Source organism: Numenius arquata, chromosome 10, assembly GCF_964106895.1.
Source record: "Numenius arquata chromosome 10, bNumArq3.hap1.1, whole genome shotgun sequence".
Taxonomy (NCBI): domain Eukaryota; kingdom Metazoa; phylum Chordata; class Aves; order Charadriiformes; family Scolopacidae; genus Numenius; species Numenius arquata.
In genome coordinates, this window is record NC_133585.1 from 38119716 (window position 1) to 38139168 (window position 19453).

Consider the following 19453-nt stretch of genomic DNA (forward strand, 5'->3'; position numbering starts at 1 on the left):
TCCAGTGACTCATTCAAACTGGCAAGTAGACAAGGCAGCAAGGCCAAATATCAGTTTTTCCTCTACATGCCTTAATCTGTGTGCACAGATGTCTGGGTCACTGTGCCACAATAAAGGAGACAGACACAAGGCTACAAAGGGCGGGGGTCTTGCTAAAAACAATTGCTAATTCATTGCCTAGCTCTGTCTAGATTTTTACACAATTCACTGAAAGTTCTGCAATACTGTTAATCTAGGACATCTATTTAAGGAAACATTAACCACTGCAATTGACTTTAATTACAGTAAGAAATTACATCATTGCAGTACTTCAGTTGACATTTCACACTTACTATATGAATCATAATTACAAGTATTAAGATTTTTAAAAAAACCCAACACTGGCTTTGATTTCCCATGTTTCCAACTGAAAAAGGTGCTAGCAATAGAAAAAAAGCCAAATGATTTAGATCTTGACCTTTTATAAGCAGAGCACTGCCTATACAATGCAGGATTCACTACAGATAAAGAAAACCAAAAGGCAAGTTCTGGTCACCCCCAAAAAATGAAGATTAGTGTCATTAGTACTCTGGTACACAGAAGTTGCCAGGATTGTAAAAGACTCAAAATGATACCACCGCTCTCTACCAGAGTACACTTGGGCTCAGAAACTTTAGCTCCTCAGGTGAGGTGACAAGCAAGTTTACATGTACTTCCAGGGCATAAGCCTGATGGTTGGCTGGACGCTCTGCTTGGAAGCCGACAGAGAATCTGCCAGGCTGAGCGAGACTAAATTTGAACTGGTGAACTTGAAATGAACTTTTTCTACAGCGTTAGTCTCTACTGCTCAAGACTCCTAAAAATAGCTTCCTCATTTAAGTATTAAGGCATGTATTATTGTAGAAGACACAGAAAGTTTATCTGGAACAAAACAAAACCCAGCCTTGGAAAGGTCCAGTGAACAAGAGGAGTAAAGTTACACCTTACATGTTCAACTTTTTTTTTTTTCCAAAACAAAATCTATATTCTGTATTTACAATATCTACATAGTATTTTAGTATTATATATAATGGACAGCAGATTTTTCAGTATTTACTCTTGTTTTTGGTTATTTTATTTAATGACAAAGAGTGTGAAAGACTGACAGCAAACATTAGATTAAATCTTATTTATGTTTCCAAGACCAAGCATCTTAATGAGACAATAATTTGGGTCCTCTTTTCAGGAAGAGCTTATTCAAGAACACTACAACAGGCTGCCATCCCCTTACTTCCCAAGAGGGTATGTGAAGAGCGTTACAAAAGAAGATTCACAGGAAGAATGCTCTGTGCTGGAAATGTCCAGGAACAGAAACGTGTTGATAGCTGTCAAGGAGATAGTGGCGGACCACTGATGTGTGAACGTCCAGGGGAAAGCTGGGTTGTGTATGGTGTGACCTCCTGGGGCTACGGTTGTGGAGTTAAAGATTCTCCAGGTGTCTATACAAAAGTATCATCTTTTGTACCCTGGATAAAAAGTGTGACCAAACTATGAATGACCATAATGGAAACCAAACTTTTTTTAATAAAGTTTGAGGCAGGACAACTTGATCAGCACAAACAGTGCACAGCTGGGGCCCACAGTGGGTGGAAACTGGCACATTTTCCTGATTCATGTTTTTGTTAAATCCAAGCTATATACACGCAACGTTTCCAGTTAGGGATTACTATCCAAACAAAACCCCTCTGTGTTAAGGAAGTTTATATATTGCACGAACAAGCTACCATGTATCTAAGATGAAGAGAAAAGTGATAGCCAGCTTAGACTAACACTGGAGCAGGAGGACAGCTGGAGAGTTCACCATGAGATTCACTGCCCACAGGAAGACCGTAGTAGCTCCAAGCTATTTATTCTCCAGGCTTCTCTAGAATTAATTACAGATCCCAGCCAAGTTTATTTAATCAGCTGTTGACTGTTTTCCTGTTATTCCTATGATCTTACACTCAGCCCTCTAATTTTGACTCATATTTCATTAGCTAATGAGACCATTAGCCGGTTGATTCTTGGTAAGTAATTCTGAGTATGTATTAAACATTAGAAGAAAAATAATCGTGAATAATCAGATCTCTGGCTATTCTGACAACTGTTCTCACAGCTTAGTATGCATAAAGTACATTCCCAAGTAAAACGGGCAGTACGCTGGAAGTTAGTTGCCCTGCAAACATCCTGCACAGCTGCAACAGCTAGATCAAAAACAAATGACTTATTTTCTTTCCTCTAGACAGATACATTTGTATTCTTTCTGAAACTCATCATTTTTAATACATACAGCATTTCAGAGAGAATTTACTTTTCCTATTTGCCACTAGCTGTCAGTACAGTATCAGACAAACATCCCAATTCTCTCATTGATGGTTTTGGAAGGGCTTTACTCAAGTAACACTAAGAACTTCTGACAATCTTACAAGAGGATGTTGTAAGTACGTGCAATGCAAATATTGGAGATGTTGAGTCTTAAACTACTATTCTCTACAAGATATTTAGACAATTCTCTCCTGCTTAGTTGCAACACTGGTTCAGACTGATCATACAGGAAAGGTGAGAGCTAGATAGTTTTAAGTGACTTCTGAAGTATTGACATATTTTGATTGCATTTAATTCCTTCTATAGATACTGTCCCCCACGCTATGAAAACCGTAGTGGTTTATTATAAAAATTCACTGATAAAAAGTTACTCTTGACGTACAAGTCAAATACAAACCAACTTGCTATCCTTTTAGAAAGGGCCAGCCCACTGAATTTACCACCCAGAACACAGGAAGTAATCATGATCTTAGGGCAACAACAGGTATCAGGCTTGAAAATATTCGAGACAAACTACAGTCAAGAGGGAGACAGGAAAGTTCAGTGCTACCTCTATGACCCCTGCCAAAGGCCATTCTGCATGTGTGCTCTACATATTACATTAATAAACATGCTTCTTAAAAAGCAGAACTGAAAGCTCTGTGGGCCATAAAACACTCCAGTGTGGCAGATGTGTGTCACCACATCGTGACTGTGCAAACTGACCACCAGTGACTATTGTCCTGTGTTTCCTATCCCCAAACACTGGCTATCAGTGTTGTGTGGCGCTTCGTGAACAAAGTGGGATGCTTGTATTCACGTTGTAAGTGGGCAGTAATTCATTTCTGTATGGTTCTATGTCTCTCTGGTGTTTTAAAAAATACCCAAGGCAACTCAATTTGCATACAAAAATGGTGATGATATTGCAGAAGCCCATGAGATTGAAGACTTAGCCCTTAATTTCTCTCTGACCTCAAACTTAGTTTTCAAGGGTCACGACTAGTTTAAATATCTTGTTGGAACTGGTGCTAAACTAGTACATGAGGTGCTTTAATATATTTTAGTTTTCTGTAATTCCACACTATTTGAAATAGTGTGAAATATTTTATTTAAACATATGTCAAAAATCATAGTACTGTGACCACCTACTGTTAGACCTGCTAGTGAACTTCAAACCCATTTACATTTTTACTTATTGCACACAGCCCTTTTAATTAAAGGGGAAGTAAATCTGTCAAAATATATCTACTTGTACCATCAAAGCTTTGCTATACAAGACCCATTGTTTTGAGACTTGTGGTAAAGTAGGCTACATAGTGCAATACATATGTAGTAAACAGTGGAAATAATTTTTAGAAGTTGCACCACAGAAACATGATACTGGGGGGTGGGGGGGACGACACACGACGACACCAGGTCTGCATACTAAATGTAGTATTTAGTACAGTAGTTTTGCTCTTTTAATAGGATGCTTTTTTAGATTTTAAAATGTTGCACTATCATTTTCATGCAGAAAGCATGTCTTTTCAGTTTCTAATGTAAAATGAAATTGTGTTTGTTATGCCATTCTAATTTTTGTTCAATGAGCCTGATGATGTAAATGTATACAATAAAAACTGCCACACTGACTACAACTTTTATGCATTAATCTTGTGGATAACATACAAGCAGAAGCTGCAGGAACATCAGCTGGGTAAACTTCACATGAGCTTTCTTTAGCAGAAAAGGGTGCTCTTGATAGTATTTTCTCCAAAGCATGTAAGATTTGGACCATTTTCTCAGACAAAAAAAAGTTTGGTTTGTATGATGGAATTCCTAGTGCTTTGTGTCCTTTAACTTAGACCAGTTAGGTTATCATAAATAAGTTTCTCCTACAGTCTTAAAACTGCTCATTATTTCTTTTGACCTTTGCTGTTCTTCTCTGTTCAAGATTTTTAATACATACAAGGTTGTAGAAAAAAAACTGTTCTTTGGCTTACGCTAAGGGTTTTTTGTATTAAGCAGGTTGGTCAGTGTTAACAGTGGCATAAAACTAAGAAAACACCCAGCACTTCTATTTCCAGATTAGATGACCATCTTAAACACTGATGTGTAATCTATCCAGGTTCCCCAACATTGTTAAGATTTATAATCAGATGCAGTCCCCTTGATTTTCCCGAGTTTTTGTCCATTTTCCAGAGAATATACAGAAAAGTAAGATAAAGAGCAGAAACATGACTGCAACTGACACAAAACCTGTTTAACATGCATTTATCTCAACCCTGAACAACCCCCCAAAGTAAAAGGGCACATATCTGTAAACCACAGATAAACCAAGATCCCATTTTATGATCATTATATGCAGAATATCTATAACCTCAGCTTATTTCCAGGAAAATTCACAGCACTATAATAACTTATACTTAACAAGTCAGTCCTGAATCGATGTTTTCCATCGTTTTCAATGTTGCTGCAACCATTTCACACTTTTGAAGTGCTAGAATATTTATGCTCAAGATTTTAATGCTGTTACAATTTCAGAGCAGCAATCATGAAACATAACATAAAAGAAGGCTAAAACAATTAGGCTCGAGTAGCAGATCCCAGTAGAAGAAACCACCCAGAAAACAAGAATTTTGTGGTATCAGGAAAGAAAAATGGGTTTTGTTTGTGCTCCAAGCTGCTAGCTAAGTTAACTAGTTAAGTTAATGCAGTTAACTGAGGTAGTAGAGACCAGACCTACCTCATACACATTATATACCTGCTCAGATGCAGTAGTTCCTATTCCATTTATTTAGCATGGAACACAGAAACCGCCCATATAACTTCCTGCAAATATAACACCAAGCAACCACAGACAGGAGAAAGATGACCTAGGAATTTGGAAATAAGTATTTACCTTTGTAATAATGTAAAGGAAAAAAAAGACAGTGTTGGATGGAAGTTGGAGAGGCATGAGACACTAATGTAACTGCAGATAGAACAGTATGCAGAAAAATAAGGAGCATCTATAAAGGCAAGAGCTAAGATGGAACAGGAATAGATTGAAAAGATGGGAAGCAGCCATTTGGGAAATGGGAATTAAATTTTAAGAGAAATCATGACAAACAAGCCATCCTAAGCCATATGGAAATGAGGAAATCACATCTTTTAATACCTCTATTGTACTCAAGTAATGACAGAAAGCAGATTTTACTATCCTCTGTGCATGTGACAGTGCTCATGAAAAGCTTGTCATAGGCAAAGGCTATGGAACCTCACTAAGCACTCAGAAATAGTAAGATACCCACAGCAAACATTATAGTTCATACTTTTGCATTTGACCATAATGTTGAAAATTAGTTTTTCCTTCTCTTGATCCAAACACAGTTTTATCTTTGCAAGTTCTAAATATTGATGCAGAGCTAAAAATTGAAAATCTAACCTGCAGGCCAGATCAAGCCACCAGGCCAATTTATTCAGCCTGTGACCTACTTGCCACCACCTGTTCCGAAGAACCTTAAAGCACTCCCCCACAGATCATGGGATTCATGACCACTGAGGTGGAATACCAGTGACCTCATCACTTAGCTCACACAATGGACTAGCAGGACAGCTACAGGGCTCTCCTTTTAGTTTCACACAGAAAGATCCTCCTTATAGGAGGCAGAGACAGGACAGTCACTCTTCAAAGCACAACTTGTAAAAAAAAAAGAAAAAAAAAAGGAACAAAACCCAAGATAATATCATGCACTGGAGTTGCTAAAATAGATTAAAAAGGCACCTGCTGTCTGGTAAGAGCAAAGGTTAAAATACAAGGGAATTACCACATCAGTGGAATGCCATACAGTAGCTAAAAGCAAACACCAGAAAATCTAAACTTTTCAATATCATTTCAGTGAACGCAAAAGAAAAATGCTTTTCTCCAGACCTTCATGTCACATTCTTGAGCTTTGTATTGTGTGTTAGTAATTTTCATGCATTTCAGATCCCTGGAGAAATAGGTCCCCAGCCCTACTCCTGCTTCTTCCTATTCATGTGCCTATACCTGATTTTCTTCGTGGGATCAAACCCAGTCACACAAAAAAAAATTGATGTAAAAACTCAGGAAGCCACTTTGCATCAGGGTGCCTGCCAGAACAGCAACCACACAGTGCTAGCACTCTCCCACCCACACCTTGTCCCTGGATAGCAGCAGCTCTCTCCTGGCCACTGCCCTTGTAGAATAGATGTATTAATTTACATTTCCAAAAGCACTACGGTTACTACCGAAGTCCACTCTTCTTGGAGAAAAGGAAATTTGTAGTACACGCTCATCGTGACTGTTGGCTACCAGGCCTGGCAGCCACAAACTTGGAATCCTAAGCACTAAAGATGTCATATGATAGGGTTGTACACAGAGCTGTTTAAAAGGAAGGAGTAATCACACACCACCAATTAAACAGGTGTAGTACCACTTATTATAACTCCACACAGAATATACAATCAGCCATACTTTGGCAATGGCAAGAAAAAGCACCTGCTTGAAAAAAAAAAAGCCACACCAAAACGTTTCCTGTGACAGCTCCCTAATCTCCCTATCATTCTATTCGAAAGTGTGACTAACATGAACATCGGAAGTCATTTCCTCAGACCTAATCCATGTTGTAATTAAAGTCCACAATTCTACCCCCATCCACTTCAAATAGTAATCTCCCCCCATCAGTTGCCAAGTACTTAGAAGTAACTGCATTGCCTGCTGATCTCAGTTCTAACTTCACGGATTTTGTTTCCCAGTCCTTTAAAGACTCCTTTCCCCCCTAACTTTTCAGTTTGCAATGATTTGCGAAAAAATGCCTTATTAACTAGAAGATATTCCACAAAAGACTGTGCCAGCAGAGCTGGTATTAGCTAAGACCGTAAATTTACTTGTAAGTAAAACATGTACCTTGTCTTGATTCTGCAATGACTCACCATCTACTGGAGCTCCACAGATTCTTTTCTTGAATATGGATTAAATAAAAGATCCCCAAGTAACCAAAACTGAAAAAGCAGCTATATTCAAAGTCACATGTTCTCCCCTGCAGCAGTAACCTCTCTTTAAAATCATGTGACTTCTGGAACAGCTCCCAGACAATGCATTAGCCACTGCTTTGCCCTGAAACCATAGAGTCATAAATATAAGGCCCAGCTACCAAAAGCTGTATTCCCCACAACTGGCAGATTTGGCATCTATCAGTACTTTCAAAGAACATGTGCAGGTCTAGTTTTGGTTATCAGTAGGCTTGTAAGGAAGAAGCGACACTTGCAGTGAAAGTTGATATCTCTTTATTAACTTATTCATACATTTGAATGGTTTACATTGACATATATACTAAAATTATGACTGTAAATTTCACATTTATTTTCTACACTTCACAGACTTACCTTCAGCTTAGGTTGCTGCAAGAAGTATCCGTGAACTGCACTTCTAACACACTTAAACAGCAGAAGAGCCAACACTGAAGGTGCACAGAACTGGATTTAATAATACTGCAGTATGGTCAGCCACATGACAGACTGCAGTGCAGTCACTAGATTACTGAGAGCATTATTATAATTGCTTAAGACTTGGTGACAGCCCAAAGATCCAGGAAAGCAGCACAAAATGAGCTAGTCTAGTCATGCTAATCGTAAGCAGCAAAGGCTAACTTTAGGCACACTAAGCTACACTCCAGCCCCTTTCTAAAGATGAGAAATGGGCTGCATAACATCCCATTTGGGCTCCAAGTCTGAACTTTATCAAAACCCACTCGTTTGCCTTAAGTCTTAGGCAAGATTAAGATCTAGCCTAGAATTAGCTTTCAGTAGCTCTGCGTGATAAACAGAAATACTATTGCTTGCAAAAGGCATCATCAATTCCAGACGATTAGACAAATCCACCCTACCCTAAATTAAAAGTTCTAGTCACAGCTACTCATAGAGTTCACATGTGGAATTTAGCCCCATCTTCTTCTGTCATCACAACTCAAGAGTTTTTCCCCTGTAAAAACAAGTTTGAGGCAGTTTAATAGTGCTACCAGAAACACACACAACACAGCAAACATCACTGAACCGTATGATGCCCTCCTAGGAGTTGTAAACTGCACTGAAACAGTTCTTGCACAGACATCCCTGAGAAATCTGTGGATTCGGATGCCTCCAGTTTGGCAGTCGAAGGTTCTGGCAACGGACCCTTTATCATAATTCCGTATTCCTAGTATAAGTAATACATCTACACCCAAGCCCATTTCTTCCTAGTCGCACTAACTTATGCCCTTCGTTATATTTTTCTGTCAATAAAACAGACACGCAAACGAAGTATGCCTTAAAATCAAAACACTAAACCTATACCTTGATTTCAACAAGTATCAGTAGTTTAGTCACTAAAGAGAAGTTAGCAAATCGGTATTATCCCCACCCAAACACTCAGTTTAAAGGGTTTATTACGTAACACGCACCCAGTCACATACTTTTTGGAGGAAAGGATCTTGAACGGCAACGGATGCGTCTCCGGGCTTTCAGTTTCTGCACTCCTAAGAGGAAAAAAAAAAAAAAAGGAGGCAAAAAAAAAAAAGGAGAAAATGTTTAAAAACTAGTCTCTAACGCTTATCGAGAAAAACAAACAAAAAACACGAAAGGGGGCAGGCGGCAAAACCCGCGGTGGAGCACACCTCGGCCGACTCGGCCTGTTACTTGCTACAGTCAACGACTAATGCCCACAAGAGGGTAAAAGTTTTGCCAATTAGCAAGGAACTGCTCTTCCATGCCTAGGAAGGGAGACAGCCACAGGCGGCTGCCCCTATGGAGTCATGGATCACCCCTCCCCACCCTCCGCCACGTGGCGGCCGCCATTTTTCCTCCCTCCCCCGCTTCCTCTCCCCCCGGCCCCCTATCTCTCCCTCCTCCCGACGCGGGCCCCACCGCCGCCTAACGACTCCCGCCCGCCCCTCACCTCACCTCGGCGCCCACCTGCTGCTCGTTCCGCTCCTCCGCCGCGGCCGGTCCGCTAGGGCTCGATCAACCGCGCCTGTGGAGAGGAGCGCGCCACAGTGCCTCACGCCTCCCCAGCCCTCCGCCTCACCCCCAACGGCTGTCCCGCGCGCCCGCCAACGGCCGCCAGCTCTTCGTCAACGGCCGTCTCGCGCGCCCGCCAACGGCCGCCAGCTCTTCATCAACGGGCTGCCCCGCGCCACCCAGCAGCTCGGAGAGCTCGCGCCACGAGACCACCACCGCCCGCGCCGCCTGGAAGTGGGCACTGTCGGGGCGGGGCGCTCCGCCCACGGGGTGGGCGGGGCCGTCCCCCTGCGCGCGCAGTGGGCGGGGCAGAGGGCAGGGCAGCGGCTCCGCCTCCGCGGCTCTGGGACCGGACGTCCAGCTGGTTCCGGCATTGGTGCCGCTTCCTGTCTGCAGGTAGGGGTACGTGCTCTATGCAGATACATACGCGTACGTGTGCTCGGTCAAGTCATAAGATGGGCCTTAAATGCTAAACCGCCGCTATTTGTTATTTGGTAAGCGTGGACCAGTGAGAAAGACGAACTTGTGAAAGATGCAGTAGAAAATGAAGTCACCCCTTTAGGTGAACACGGGAAATTTTCCTTTTCTGGTCTATTATAAACAAGGGTAAGTGGTTAATGCTGGCCAAATTCCCCCACCCTCATTTTTAATTAGGACAGGACAGGATAGGACAGGACTATTTCAGTTGGCTGGGACCTACAAGGATCACCTGGTTCAGCTGCCTGACCACTTCATGGCTGACCAGAAGTTAAAGCAAGTTGTTAAGGGCCTTGTCCAAAGACCTCTTGAACACCACCGTGTTCGGGGCAGCGGCCACCCCTCTGGGAAGCCTGTTCCAGGGTCTGACCAACTTCTCGGTAAAGAAACGCTTCTTCATGTCAAACCTAAACCTCCCCTAATTGCCATACCTCTCTGCTTCTTAATTTAAGCATTACTGCAGTCACCCTCAGGGCAGGGAAGGGCGGTTTTTTAAAGGCTGGGCACAGGCTGCCACTCATCTCAAAGGTGAGTTCGTGTTCTGTTCACGGGTGCACTGGAAAGACGAGACAGGCAATTTTGGCTTCTGCAGGCCAGATGCCCGTGACCTGACACAGCCAGGGGACTGAAACTCTGGCTCAATCAGCTACAGATGACTTTGTATTCGAATTGTTGGGGAGAACTTTGAAGAGGCTGGAAGCGATGACTAGTGCAGTGCAGGAAGCTGCCTTCTGGCTCGTATTTTAGTATCCATATTTCTTACCTTTTTTTTTCCTGTGGAAAAGATAGGAAATTATTTAAGGCATATCTGTCACATTAGGTGTTTTTCATCATTTTCAGACAATGGTGGTGCTGCTGCAAATTTAGGACTATCAAGCAGTGTTGCAGAATATGAAACTGCTGCAAGCGCAGAGACAAATTCCAGTCCTGCCATGTCCTACAGTCCTACCTGTGCTGTGAGCTAAGCCTCAGCTCCTCTGACCTTGCACCGTTTGCGTTCAGGAATTTTATTTCTACTCTGTCATGTGTGTAAGAGAGCTGGCTGCTGCCTTTAGGTCATAATGTTGTCCTTCCAGGCAGAGTTCTATCATTAAAACATATGTACTGTGTTTGTGTATACAGTTATGCCAAAAATGCTTTTCTGTTTTGTTTTTGTTTGGGTTTTTTTTTTTTGTACAGGAGTAAATCGGTTCAGAATTTAGCTGAAGAAAGGAGCTCTACTGGGAGAGATAATAGGACAGACAGTCTTGATGAGATAATTCAGGAGAAAAGAGTAAGAATTTCTTTTCAGGCAAAAAGCCCATTTCTCTGATCTCCTGAATAACACAGGTTATAGGATTTGAACTGGTTTCAGTTGTTAATTACTTTCCTGTTCCTGTGATTTGTCCTTTGATGCTGACTGTTGTGCTTTCCTCATCCATGTGGTCCACAGAGACAAAAAAGTGTTTTTTGCCCTTGAGCTCTTAAGAATTTTGGGATTGGAAGAACTGAAAAGAAACATTAAATGAAAGCAGATAAATTGGAGACAGAGGTCAGGCAGCTGTTATTTGTAGCAGGATCTTTTCCCTTTGCTTAGTACCTTTCTGTTATAACTTCACTGTTCCACTTTTGTTATTCTTAGAGGTTATAGAGATGAGTATCCTAAAAGAAGCTTAGACTTCTAAATAGAGGTTCCATCATTTCTCTGTAATGAACAGAGTATTTTGTTAACGTAGGTTTCCTATTTTCTGCACCCCTATGAATGTATTAAGCAGCTTTAGCCCAGCTAGATAGTACACTTTTCTATTCTGTTCCGAATTTGTTGATAACAGTGAACTTCCCTTTGGACATTCATACTGTCTTTAGAGGTTTCTCCTAAGAATGGTTTTCTCACGTCTGTGTGGGCCGATGCATTGGCACAACTATTGAATCCCCAAGGCAAATAATTTGAATAAAGTCTGCTTGTTATCTTAAAAATAGCAAGCTCTGGAAGGGTTTCTACAACACATTAGCAATTTCTGGCACAAGAAATAAAAAGTAAGCAGGAAGCAAAAGCAGTAAAATGAGCAGCTGCATAAAGTGGTAATATTCACTCACAGAGAAAGCAAGCAATATTTTTCATTTCTGAAAGCATTTCATGCTGCTCCCATGCTCCTGGATTGTGTTGTAGCTCAGTGTCAAGCTGCAATAGCTGCTAACAAACCTGGAAAAGGACAACTTTTGTGAACATAAAATTCACTTCCACACAGCACTACATTTTCTTATCAGAGTTTATTGTTGCACTTCAGATACCATGCCACTATCAGAATAATATCTATTTTTTATTTTAAAAAAATTTGAGAAAAATGTTTCCAGCAATTTTCATTCAATGTGAATGACAAGAGTATTACATCTATAAACATTGAAATATCTATTTAATTTCTTCCTGAGGAAGTTTCACATTTTTAAGCAATGAAAAAGGATATTCTGTACAAGATAGTCTGCAAATCATTGAAACTAATTCTGTCTGCACAAGTAGAACTGGGAAAATATCACAGTATTTTCAGGAATGTTTGCTCAAATAATTAAGTGATTTCATATCAGCCTCTGTCTTTACACCACCCCTAATGGTCGCTTTCTGCTCCTGATCATGCATTGATTTTTAATGGCATGGATGTCTGCAGAAAGCAAATTTCAGAATCATATTTATGAATATAAAGGTGAAGCTCCAATAATTAAGCATTTGTTAAAGAAATTGCTTGTGCAGTTACCTACCAGGGGAACAGAAACCATGGCTGTGTTACCAACCACAATAAAATATCTGACTTTGACAAACAAATATAAAATTGTTGTAATGAATCAGTATTTTTCAAGAGTGTTAATACTGACAGTCTATTTCTGGAAATCACTGATTGTAGGTAAGCTGTGAATAGAAGAGGTTAAACTTTGTCAGATCATTCATGCTGTATGACTTGCTTACTCAGCTGTACTCATGTGCATCCCGTGATTTGGGGAATACCACATCTAGCTGTTGTCTGCATGCTTTGCTCAGGCTCTTCATGCTTCACCAAGCTGACTGAACGTTAAAAGTCATTCTGTTTTAAAGTCTCCTGTTAAACGTAAGAACATGTTTAAATAGAATAGTTCTGCAGAAAAAAAAAAAAAGCCTCATACCATCTTTGTATAAAGAAGTAATAAGCGAACATCAGAAATCCAGAACTGCAGAGCTCCAGCAGTTTGCCTTTACTTCTTCATTGCTTTGGTATCTGGCACTAGCCCGCCTAGCGTACAAGCAGCTAATCCCGCAGCACCTTTTCTAAGGATGCTAGTGCTTAACAGCTGCTTCTCAACAGGAGATTTATATTCAAGATCACGCCCTTTCAGATGCACAGTTCCAGGTCAAGCTACTATGGTCACAGTATCAATTCAGGTAGTTACCACAGGAATCCACTGAAGATTTCCCTAAGAACTCATTCGTTTTGTTCCCAGTTCATCCCTTAGGAAGGGCACTGGGACGATCCAAGAGCTCCACCCTGCTGGTCATCATCATGACTTGAGGGTCACCATGCTCATCCTGGAGGACCAGCTTTGTGTTTAGCTGCCAAACCAAGCCTAGTCCATGCAAGGCCAAGGCCATGTGTGTGGGGGGCTTATCCTCCCAGTGTTACATGGCGACTGCAGGTGGGCTGCTTTACTCGATCACCAGTTATATGGGGCTCCTTGCCGTAGCTCAGAGAGGACTTCACAGAAGTAGTCCACAGATCTGAGACATGTCACCTTGTCTGTTGTAAAATTTCTGGAGGGACAATGCGACTGATGTGCATATCCCTTTCGCCACTCTCTCCTTGACTGCCCACTCATTCTCACTCTATGGAGCGTTGATTTCCCAGAGAAAGAAGACAGAAAGGGAGTTCTTGAAAAGAATGAACTATGAATGTGGCTGAAGCCCCTTCCTCCTGCACGTAGGAGGCACTCAATTTGTGTGCAGAGGGTTCTCTCACCATGAAAACTTCAGTCACTTCATAGTGCCCAAGCTTTTTCCTATTTCTTCTATTTTATAATTGCTGCACTGAAGAACATGGAGTAACTGAGGCAGGAGTGCACAAAACAGGAGCTTTGTGCAATCCTTGTGGATTTTTTGAAAATGTTTGAGTGATGTTACATCAGGTTATATCAAGGGTAAAATCAATCATGTCAGGATGAAAATCCCGGGTATTTTGTCCTGTTATTCAATTTAGTTGTAACAAATCCATATAGATGTTTGCAGGATGCGTGAGCTGTCCATAGTATGCAGAGTATTTGCTTTTATGGATGTTCAGAATCCAGAGTGTTTCTTTTATCAAATAAGAAGTATTTTAAGACAAGTCAGCTTTTGGGACGAATCTATATGACAGTGAATATTTAAAGTGAAATGAAAATTCTCATTCTGTCTAATAAATAATAAAGATGTTCATCTTAAAAAATGTCTACTCTAGTAGGTCCTCATCATCAATCATGCATATTCCCTTAGCAAAAATGTGCTGCGTAAAGAATATTGTTATATACAGCAAATTTGTCTAGATTTTTTTCTTTACAGGCCTATCAAAACCACGTATTACATAGACAAAATCAATAAATAATAAAGATTACCAGTTAGAGGTACAGTAAGGATCTCAACATCTGTTTTCTATTTAGGGAATAACAAACTGGTTTCCATTCCATTACCTTGAAAGTTAAATTATATGATTACATAAATGTTGTAAAACAGCACTGAGACATATAAAGTTTTCCCATCATTTGATGCATGTTTTTAACTATTCACCCTAAAACAAATTATGATAACATCACAGAGCTACTGTAAAAAGCATTGCATTTAGTACTGTATTTCTCTTTTGCTTTCACTACCTCTTCATGCCTTTACAAACACTCAGAGCCAAAGTTCAGTGGAGAAGCATTAAGGCCATACTTAGCTGAAGTTTTCATTGATCTTCTTTCTTGACTTTTAAGTACTATTAATTAGACTTTATCTCACATCTAAACTGATGCATTGTGAGATGTATCATTGAAATGTATCATATAAATGTAAAGCTGGATACTTGTGATTTCCATGATTAGGGAGTAATTTTCTACCATGTTTACACACTGTGTTTATTTTTTTTCTCCTAAAGTTTTTTCCCTAATATTTAATACCAAACATGTTTAAAATGTCTGGAACCAAAACCAGTATTTTAACCTGGAAATCTGATAGATTTTTGCAGCTGATGTAAACTGAAGGTTACTGAAAGATGCTACAATTTTAATCGGGTTGAAGGATCTTAGAATACATAAAGCATAGATCAAAGGCAATAAATTAAGGGAAAAACAGTGGGGTAAATTAAGGCAATCTATTTCTGCTCTTTACGAGTTTTTTGTTCATTTCAGTGGAGTCATTCCTGATTCACAGCAATGTAAGCCCAGAGTGCAGTCTGTGCATCTGGCTGCTCATAGAAGCCAGGAGTGAAAGCCTGTTCATACTGCTCATAAGGATTATACTGCAATTCTTGTGCTTCACACGTCCAATTAAATTTCTGTTCAGATAATGGCTATATTCTGTATTTTGCCATTTCAGTACAAAATCAGACATAGTAATTATGGACAAAGACACTTACCACATTGTGTTTGTTGTTACAGGATATAAGGATTGGTAATGTTTTCTCTGTGTGTGTGTGTTTTTTTCTACACTGCTTTTGCCTGTGGCTTCCAGGTTTTGCTCCATGTATTTTGCTGCTGTGCACAGCTAAGTCATGTATGATAACTGTACTTCTCACCCTTGTTAGTATATACTTTGGGTATTAGCAAGCTGATTCCAAAGGCAGAAGTACACCTGGCATTTTGTGCTACATTGTTTTCTTATTTTATGCAAGACAATAATCAAATAGTAAGAAAAACTGTCAGTGGTCTAACAATGGGCTACAAAACCTACATGAGACACAATACTTTTAAACTGATATACAAAAATGTAAATATTTACCATGAAATTGGACAGGTCATGTATCTCTGAAGCTTATACCAGTTGCAAATAATTTCCACATATGTGCACAGTAGTCCACAAGTCCACAGGTCCAGAAATGTTTATGAGAAAGATTTGACCCACCAGAGCTCTAAGAAACATGTGTATTTTCACAATCCACATGCCAGCATATGGAAATAATTTCTATCTTCTACTCATTTTTGAAGAGGTATATCTTACAAGACCTTCTGGTAGATACTGGAGACTTTAGGTATGATGACTGAAGTGTGGAAGAGATTTCAAAAAGCCTTTTTTCAATGCTATCTTACTTTCTGTAGCTCCTGTCTCAGCCACGATGGCAGGGGTTGTCCTAATTTGTGTAGAAGTTTTGACAGTTCCACATTGTGATCTCTGTAGTAGCTTGACAGAAAAGCCCTGCACTGATGGACACAAAAGGAGATATTTTTATTTAATAAAATGCTGTAGTGCAGTTGTTGTGAATTCTAGGTTTCAAAGTTTGTTTTACCTGTGTCAAAACTTTACTTTCTCTTATGCAATTTATGTTGTTTTATGCTATCTACTGCATGCAAGTTTTAAGCTTGTCAGTTAGAAGCTGAAGTCTAAAAGGTAATTTCAAGAGAAACACAGGTCCAAAATAAACAATGAAGTCAAAGCAAAGAATCTGATTCTACTCTCAGGTAGTCATGTAAATTAAGAATTGCACTGAAGCAGATGCGGTTACTTTGAATTTATTGAAGTGAGACTGAAACTAAAGCTTTGAAAATATCTTTGTAGCTATCTTAAATGTTTCATTTGTAGGGAAAGGAAGTCAAATAATTAACATCTACTTAATTTTGTTTTGTCTCCCTACTTATGATTTTGCCTGTGTGGTGTCCTATGTGTAGCAAATGAATCTGTATAATGCAAATGAGCGTAATGGTTTACCTCAGAATCCATAGGAGGGTATTTTCTACCTTTGCTCTTGCCAAGACACTTTGTTTTTCCTTCTTCCAGGAGCTGACACCAGAAACCTTTATGTGAATCAAACCTGAAACAAATATTTTGCAGTGTAAAGGCTGTGAGATACTTCAAGGAGGATGCATCTCTCAAGTTTAGACAGAAGACTCAAAAGAGTAAACCTAAGGTTATCAGTCTTAATTTAATGACAAACAAATCTAAATGTCAGAATCCAAAGGATCTGTGTACATGTGTATTTAAGATATACAGAGTGGATGTTACATTCCTGATTGATACTATTGAATCTGTCTTGCAGCTAATGTCAAAAATAAAGAGAAACTAATTTTTTTTCCTTTCTGTTTATGCATGTCAGCATTCCATGTTTCACTTATGAAAACAGAAATTCCTTTCAATTCATCCAAAGTTCATATGCAGTTCTCACAACCCAAGACTTACTTTGTCCGTTTGTCAGAGCTCTACTTCTCCAACAGTCAAGCTCCACATTGAGTGGCTCAGTGGATGATTCACAGAAAATCTAACCCTGAGTTGTGTTCTTTGCAGACATTGAAGAATACATCCTACTGACAGCTCGGAGGAGAAGTACGAGAGGCTTTATTTTGCACTAAGCTTACCTACAGACTAACTGGCATTTTAGGAATGTAGGAACATGTGAAAATGATGATTAAATTAACTCACGTCAGGGCTTCAGAGTAATTATAATGAGGAGAGACTCCCAGAAATTTCTGTACTTCATCCATTACGGTAGATGGGTCAGTTCTCAGCTGCTGTCCATCAATAATTAGCAACTACAACAATAAAATAAATGGAAGTTTAATTTAAAATTCATTATTTCAAGCTTCAAATCGAAAATTCCACCTCTGTCAAACTCATTCAATATATGGAGAATATTGTCCCAGAGAATGATAATTGGTCCAGTTTTAATTGTCACCATCATTAATGACCTGGGAGCAGGATAAATGGCATGTTAGTTAAATCTGAAAAGATACTAAACTGGAAGCTGTTGTAACAACAGAGAAGGATACAGAAAGATAAGAAATATTAGCAGGAAACTGAGATTTGACCAGCCAAGAAAAAAAGGTATTAATGTCTAGAGAAATAACCTATAGTTCTCATAGACACAAATATATATATATGTTACAGTGATGTTGAAAAGTTTGTCACTGGAAATGACCAGAAAGACAGAAACTAGTAGGTAGATGTTAGGTGAAATGCCTTACTTCTAAACCCATACAACAATACATGAAAGTATGAAAAAAACTTCTTTGAGAATACGAATAAAGGACCTTAAGGCAGGGATGCAGAGAGATACAGAATGTGCAACACATCTCTAAGAAAGCCAGGTACCGGTAGGTAATTTCTCTTTCTTCTTTTCAAGTGCTTGACCATATATACACTCACAGTAGGTTACTTCAGACAAGACCACCCTTTCACCTGGAGGTGAATCTTCAGGGAAACAGATCCTACCTGAGAATTTTGTCAAATATGGTATTATGCCCAAATGATGGTGCAGTGAGTTTGGGTCTTTGTGACTGTTGGAAGAGAAGCAAGGTCCCAAATGGATTAGTCAAGCATTCATTTCATGTCATGGAAACACCTCAACTTTTTCCATCATGCTTTAGTGATGAAAAGGAGAGGGGAAACAGATTTGCAGATGGTTCAACAATCTCCTTCTGCAAGCAGTGCTGAAGCTTGTATCTACACTTCCATGCAAACAGAGAGGCTAAAATCATATGAATTGCTGCCAGGACTGGATGAAACTTAAGGTTTGCAAGACTATGAAGTTTCAGAGCATAATCAAAAGTGGGAAAATGTCTTTTCTTTTGAAAGATGGTCTTTGGAATTACCCATATATAGCATGTAGATTGAGAGATGTGGATTAGTGGAAGTATCAGGCCATTCAGAAAGCAGTAGCTCATTCCAGAAGTCTTTGCAATCAGATGCTTGATGACTGCCTGAGTCCAAAAATGAACTCACTGCTTTCCTAAGACATTAACTTTGAAAATAGGCCTTAAGTGCTTCATAGCACCAAGGTCAAAAAACATCCCAAATGGGGGATATTTCCATCTGAAAGAAAAAGAGTGAGGGTTTTTTCCTTCACTATTTAAAACACATGTAGAGATAAATATCTGTGCCATTCCCACTTCTGCCACTCCAAAAAAGACACACGTAAGAAAAAGTTTTACCAGCAAAAATTCATTCCAATTCCTGACATTCACAGGGAGCAGGTAACAAAAAATGCTCCCTCTCAACCTTCATGGAGGTGTAAGGAACCGAGGCAAAATTTTTCCTGACTTGTACTGATTGATTCATGCCCTGATCTCAGGAAGATGTAATTTCCCAAAATTCCTCAAAATCTAAGTAATTTTATGTGTTGGTGATGTGGAAAAATTAAATAGTGAAATTTTTACAAAGTAGATAGCTTCATATACAATGAAAATACTACCGATGAAGTATTCTGAGTCACTTTACAGCATATTGATCATTTGACTGTCATATTGCTGACAGCTGAAGAGATTGTTTAAGTCCCTGCTTTCCTACTATACATGAGTTACTTCATGTCTAAAAGTGACCATGGTGGGAGAGGAGCAAGAAAGAGTTTGGAGAAGATAACAGCTTAGAAATAGCCCAAGTCCTTCAGCTTCAAACCAGCCATTTAACAATGGCTGTTGCAAAATCAGCTTGGTGTCTTGTAGGGGTGGTGCATGAGCATATCTTCTGCCTCATGAGAGAGTTCGTCATGCTAGGTCATCTTTTCTTCTGTAAGACTGCATTGAATCAATGAGTTACAGGTGGGAAATG

General features: G+C 39.7%; 2 protein-coding genes and 1 non-coding gene across 3 annotated transcripts in view; 1 reads left to right on the forward strand and 2 right to left on the reverse strand.

The window, feature by feature from the left end:
- The window catches only part of PRSS12 (serine protease 12), a 41783-nt gene extending 40271 nt beyond the window's left edge, over window positions 1-1512 (forward strand). Inside the window, exon 13 of the mRNA XM_074154721.1 lies at window positions 1205-1512. Coding sequence (XP_074010822.1) covers window positions 1205-1512 — 308 coding nt within the window. The remainder of the gene's footprint in view (window positions 1-1204) is intronic.
- Window positions 1513-8943: 7431 nt separating this feature from the next.
- Window positions 8944-9074, reverse strand: LOC141469706 (small nucleolar RNA SNORA24). Its single transcript, XR_012463473.1, has one exon. It is a non-coding gene; the product is annotated as a small nucleolar RNA SNORA24 (small nucleolar RNA).
- A 6922-nt stretch (window positions 9075-15996) lies between these two features.
- LOC141469700 (bifunctional heparan sulfate N-deacetylase/N-sulfotransferase 3) overlaps window positions 15997-19453 on the reverse strand; it is a 58725-nt gene continuing 55268 nt past the window's right edge. Inside the window, exons 11-13 of the mRNA XM_074155347.1 lie at window positions 17330-17439; window positions 16622-16724; window positions 15997-16116 (exon numbers count right to left, since the gene is read on the reverse strand). Of these exons, the coding sequence (XP_074011448.1) occupies window positions 15997-16116; window positions 16622-16724; window positions 17330-17439 (333 nt within the window). The remainder of the gene's footprint in view (window positions 16117-16621; window positions 16725-17329; window positions 17440-19453) is intronic.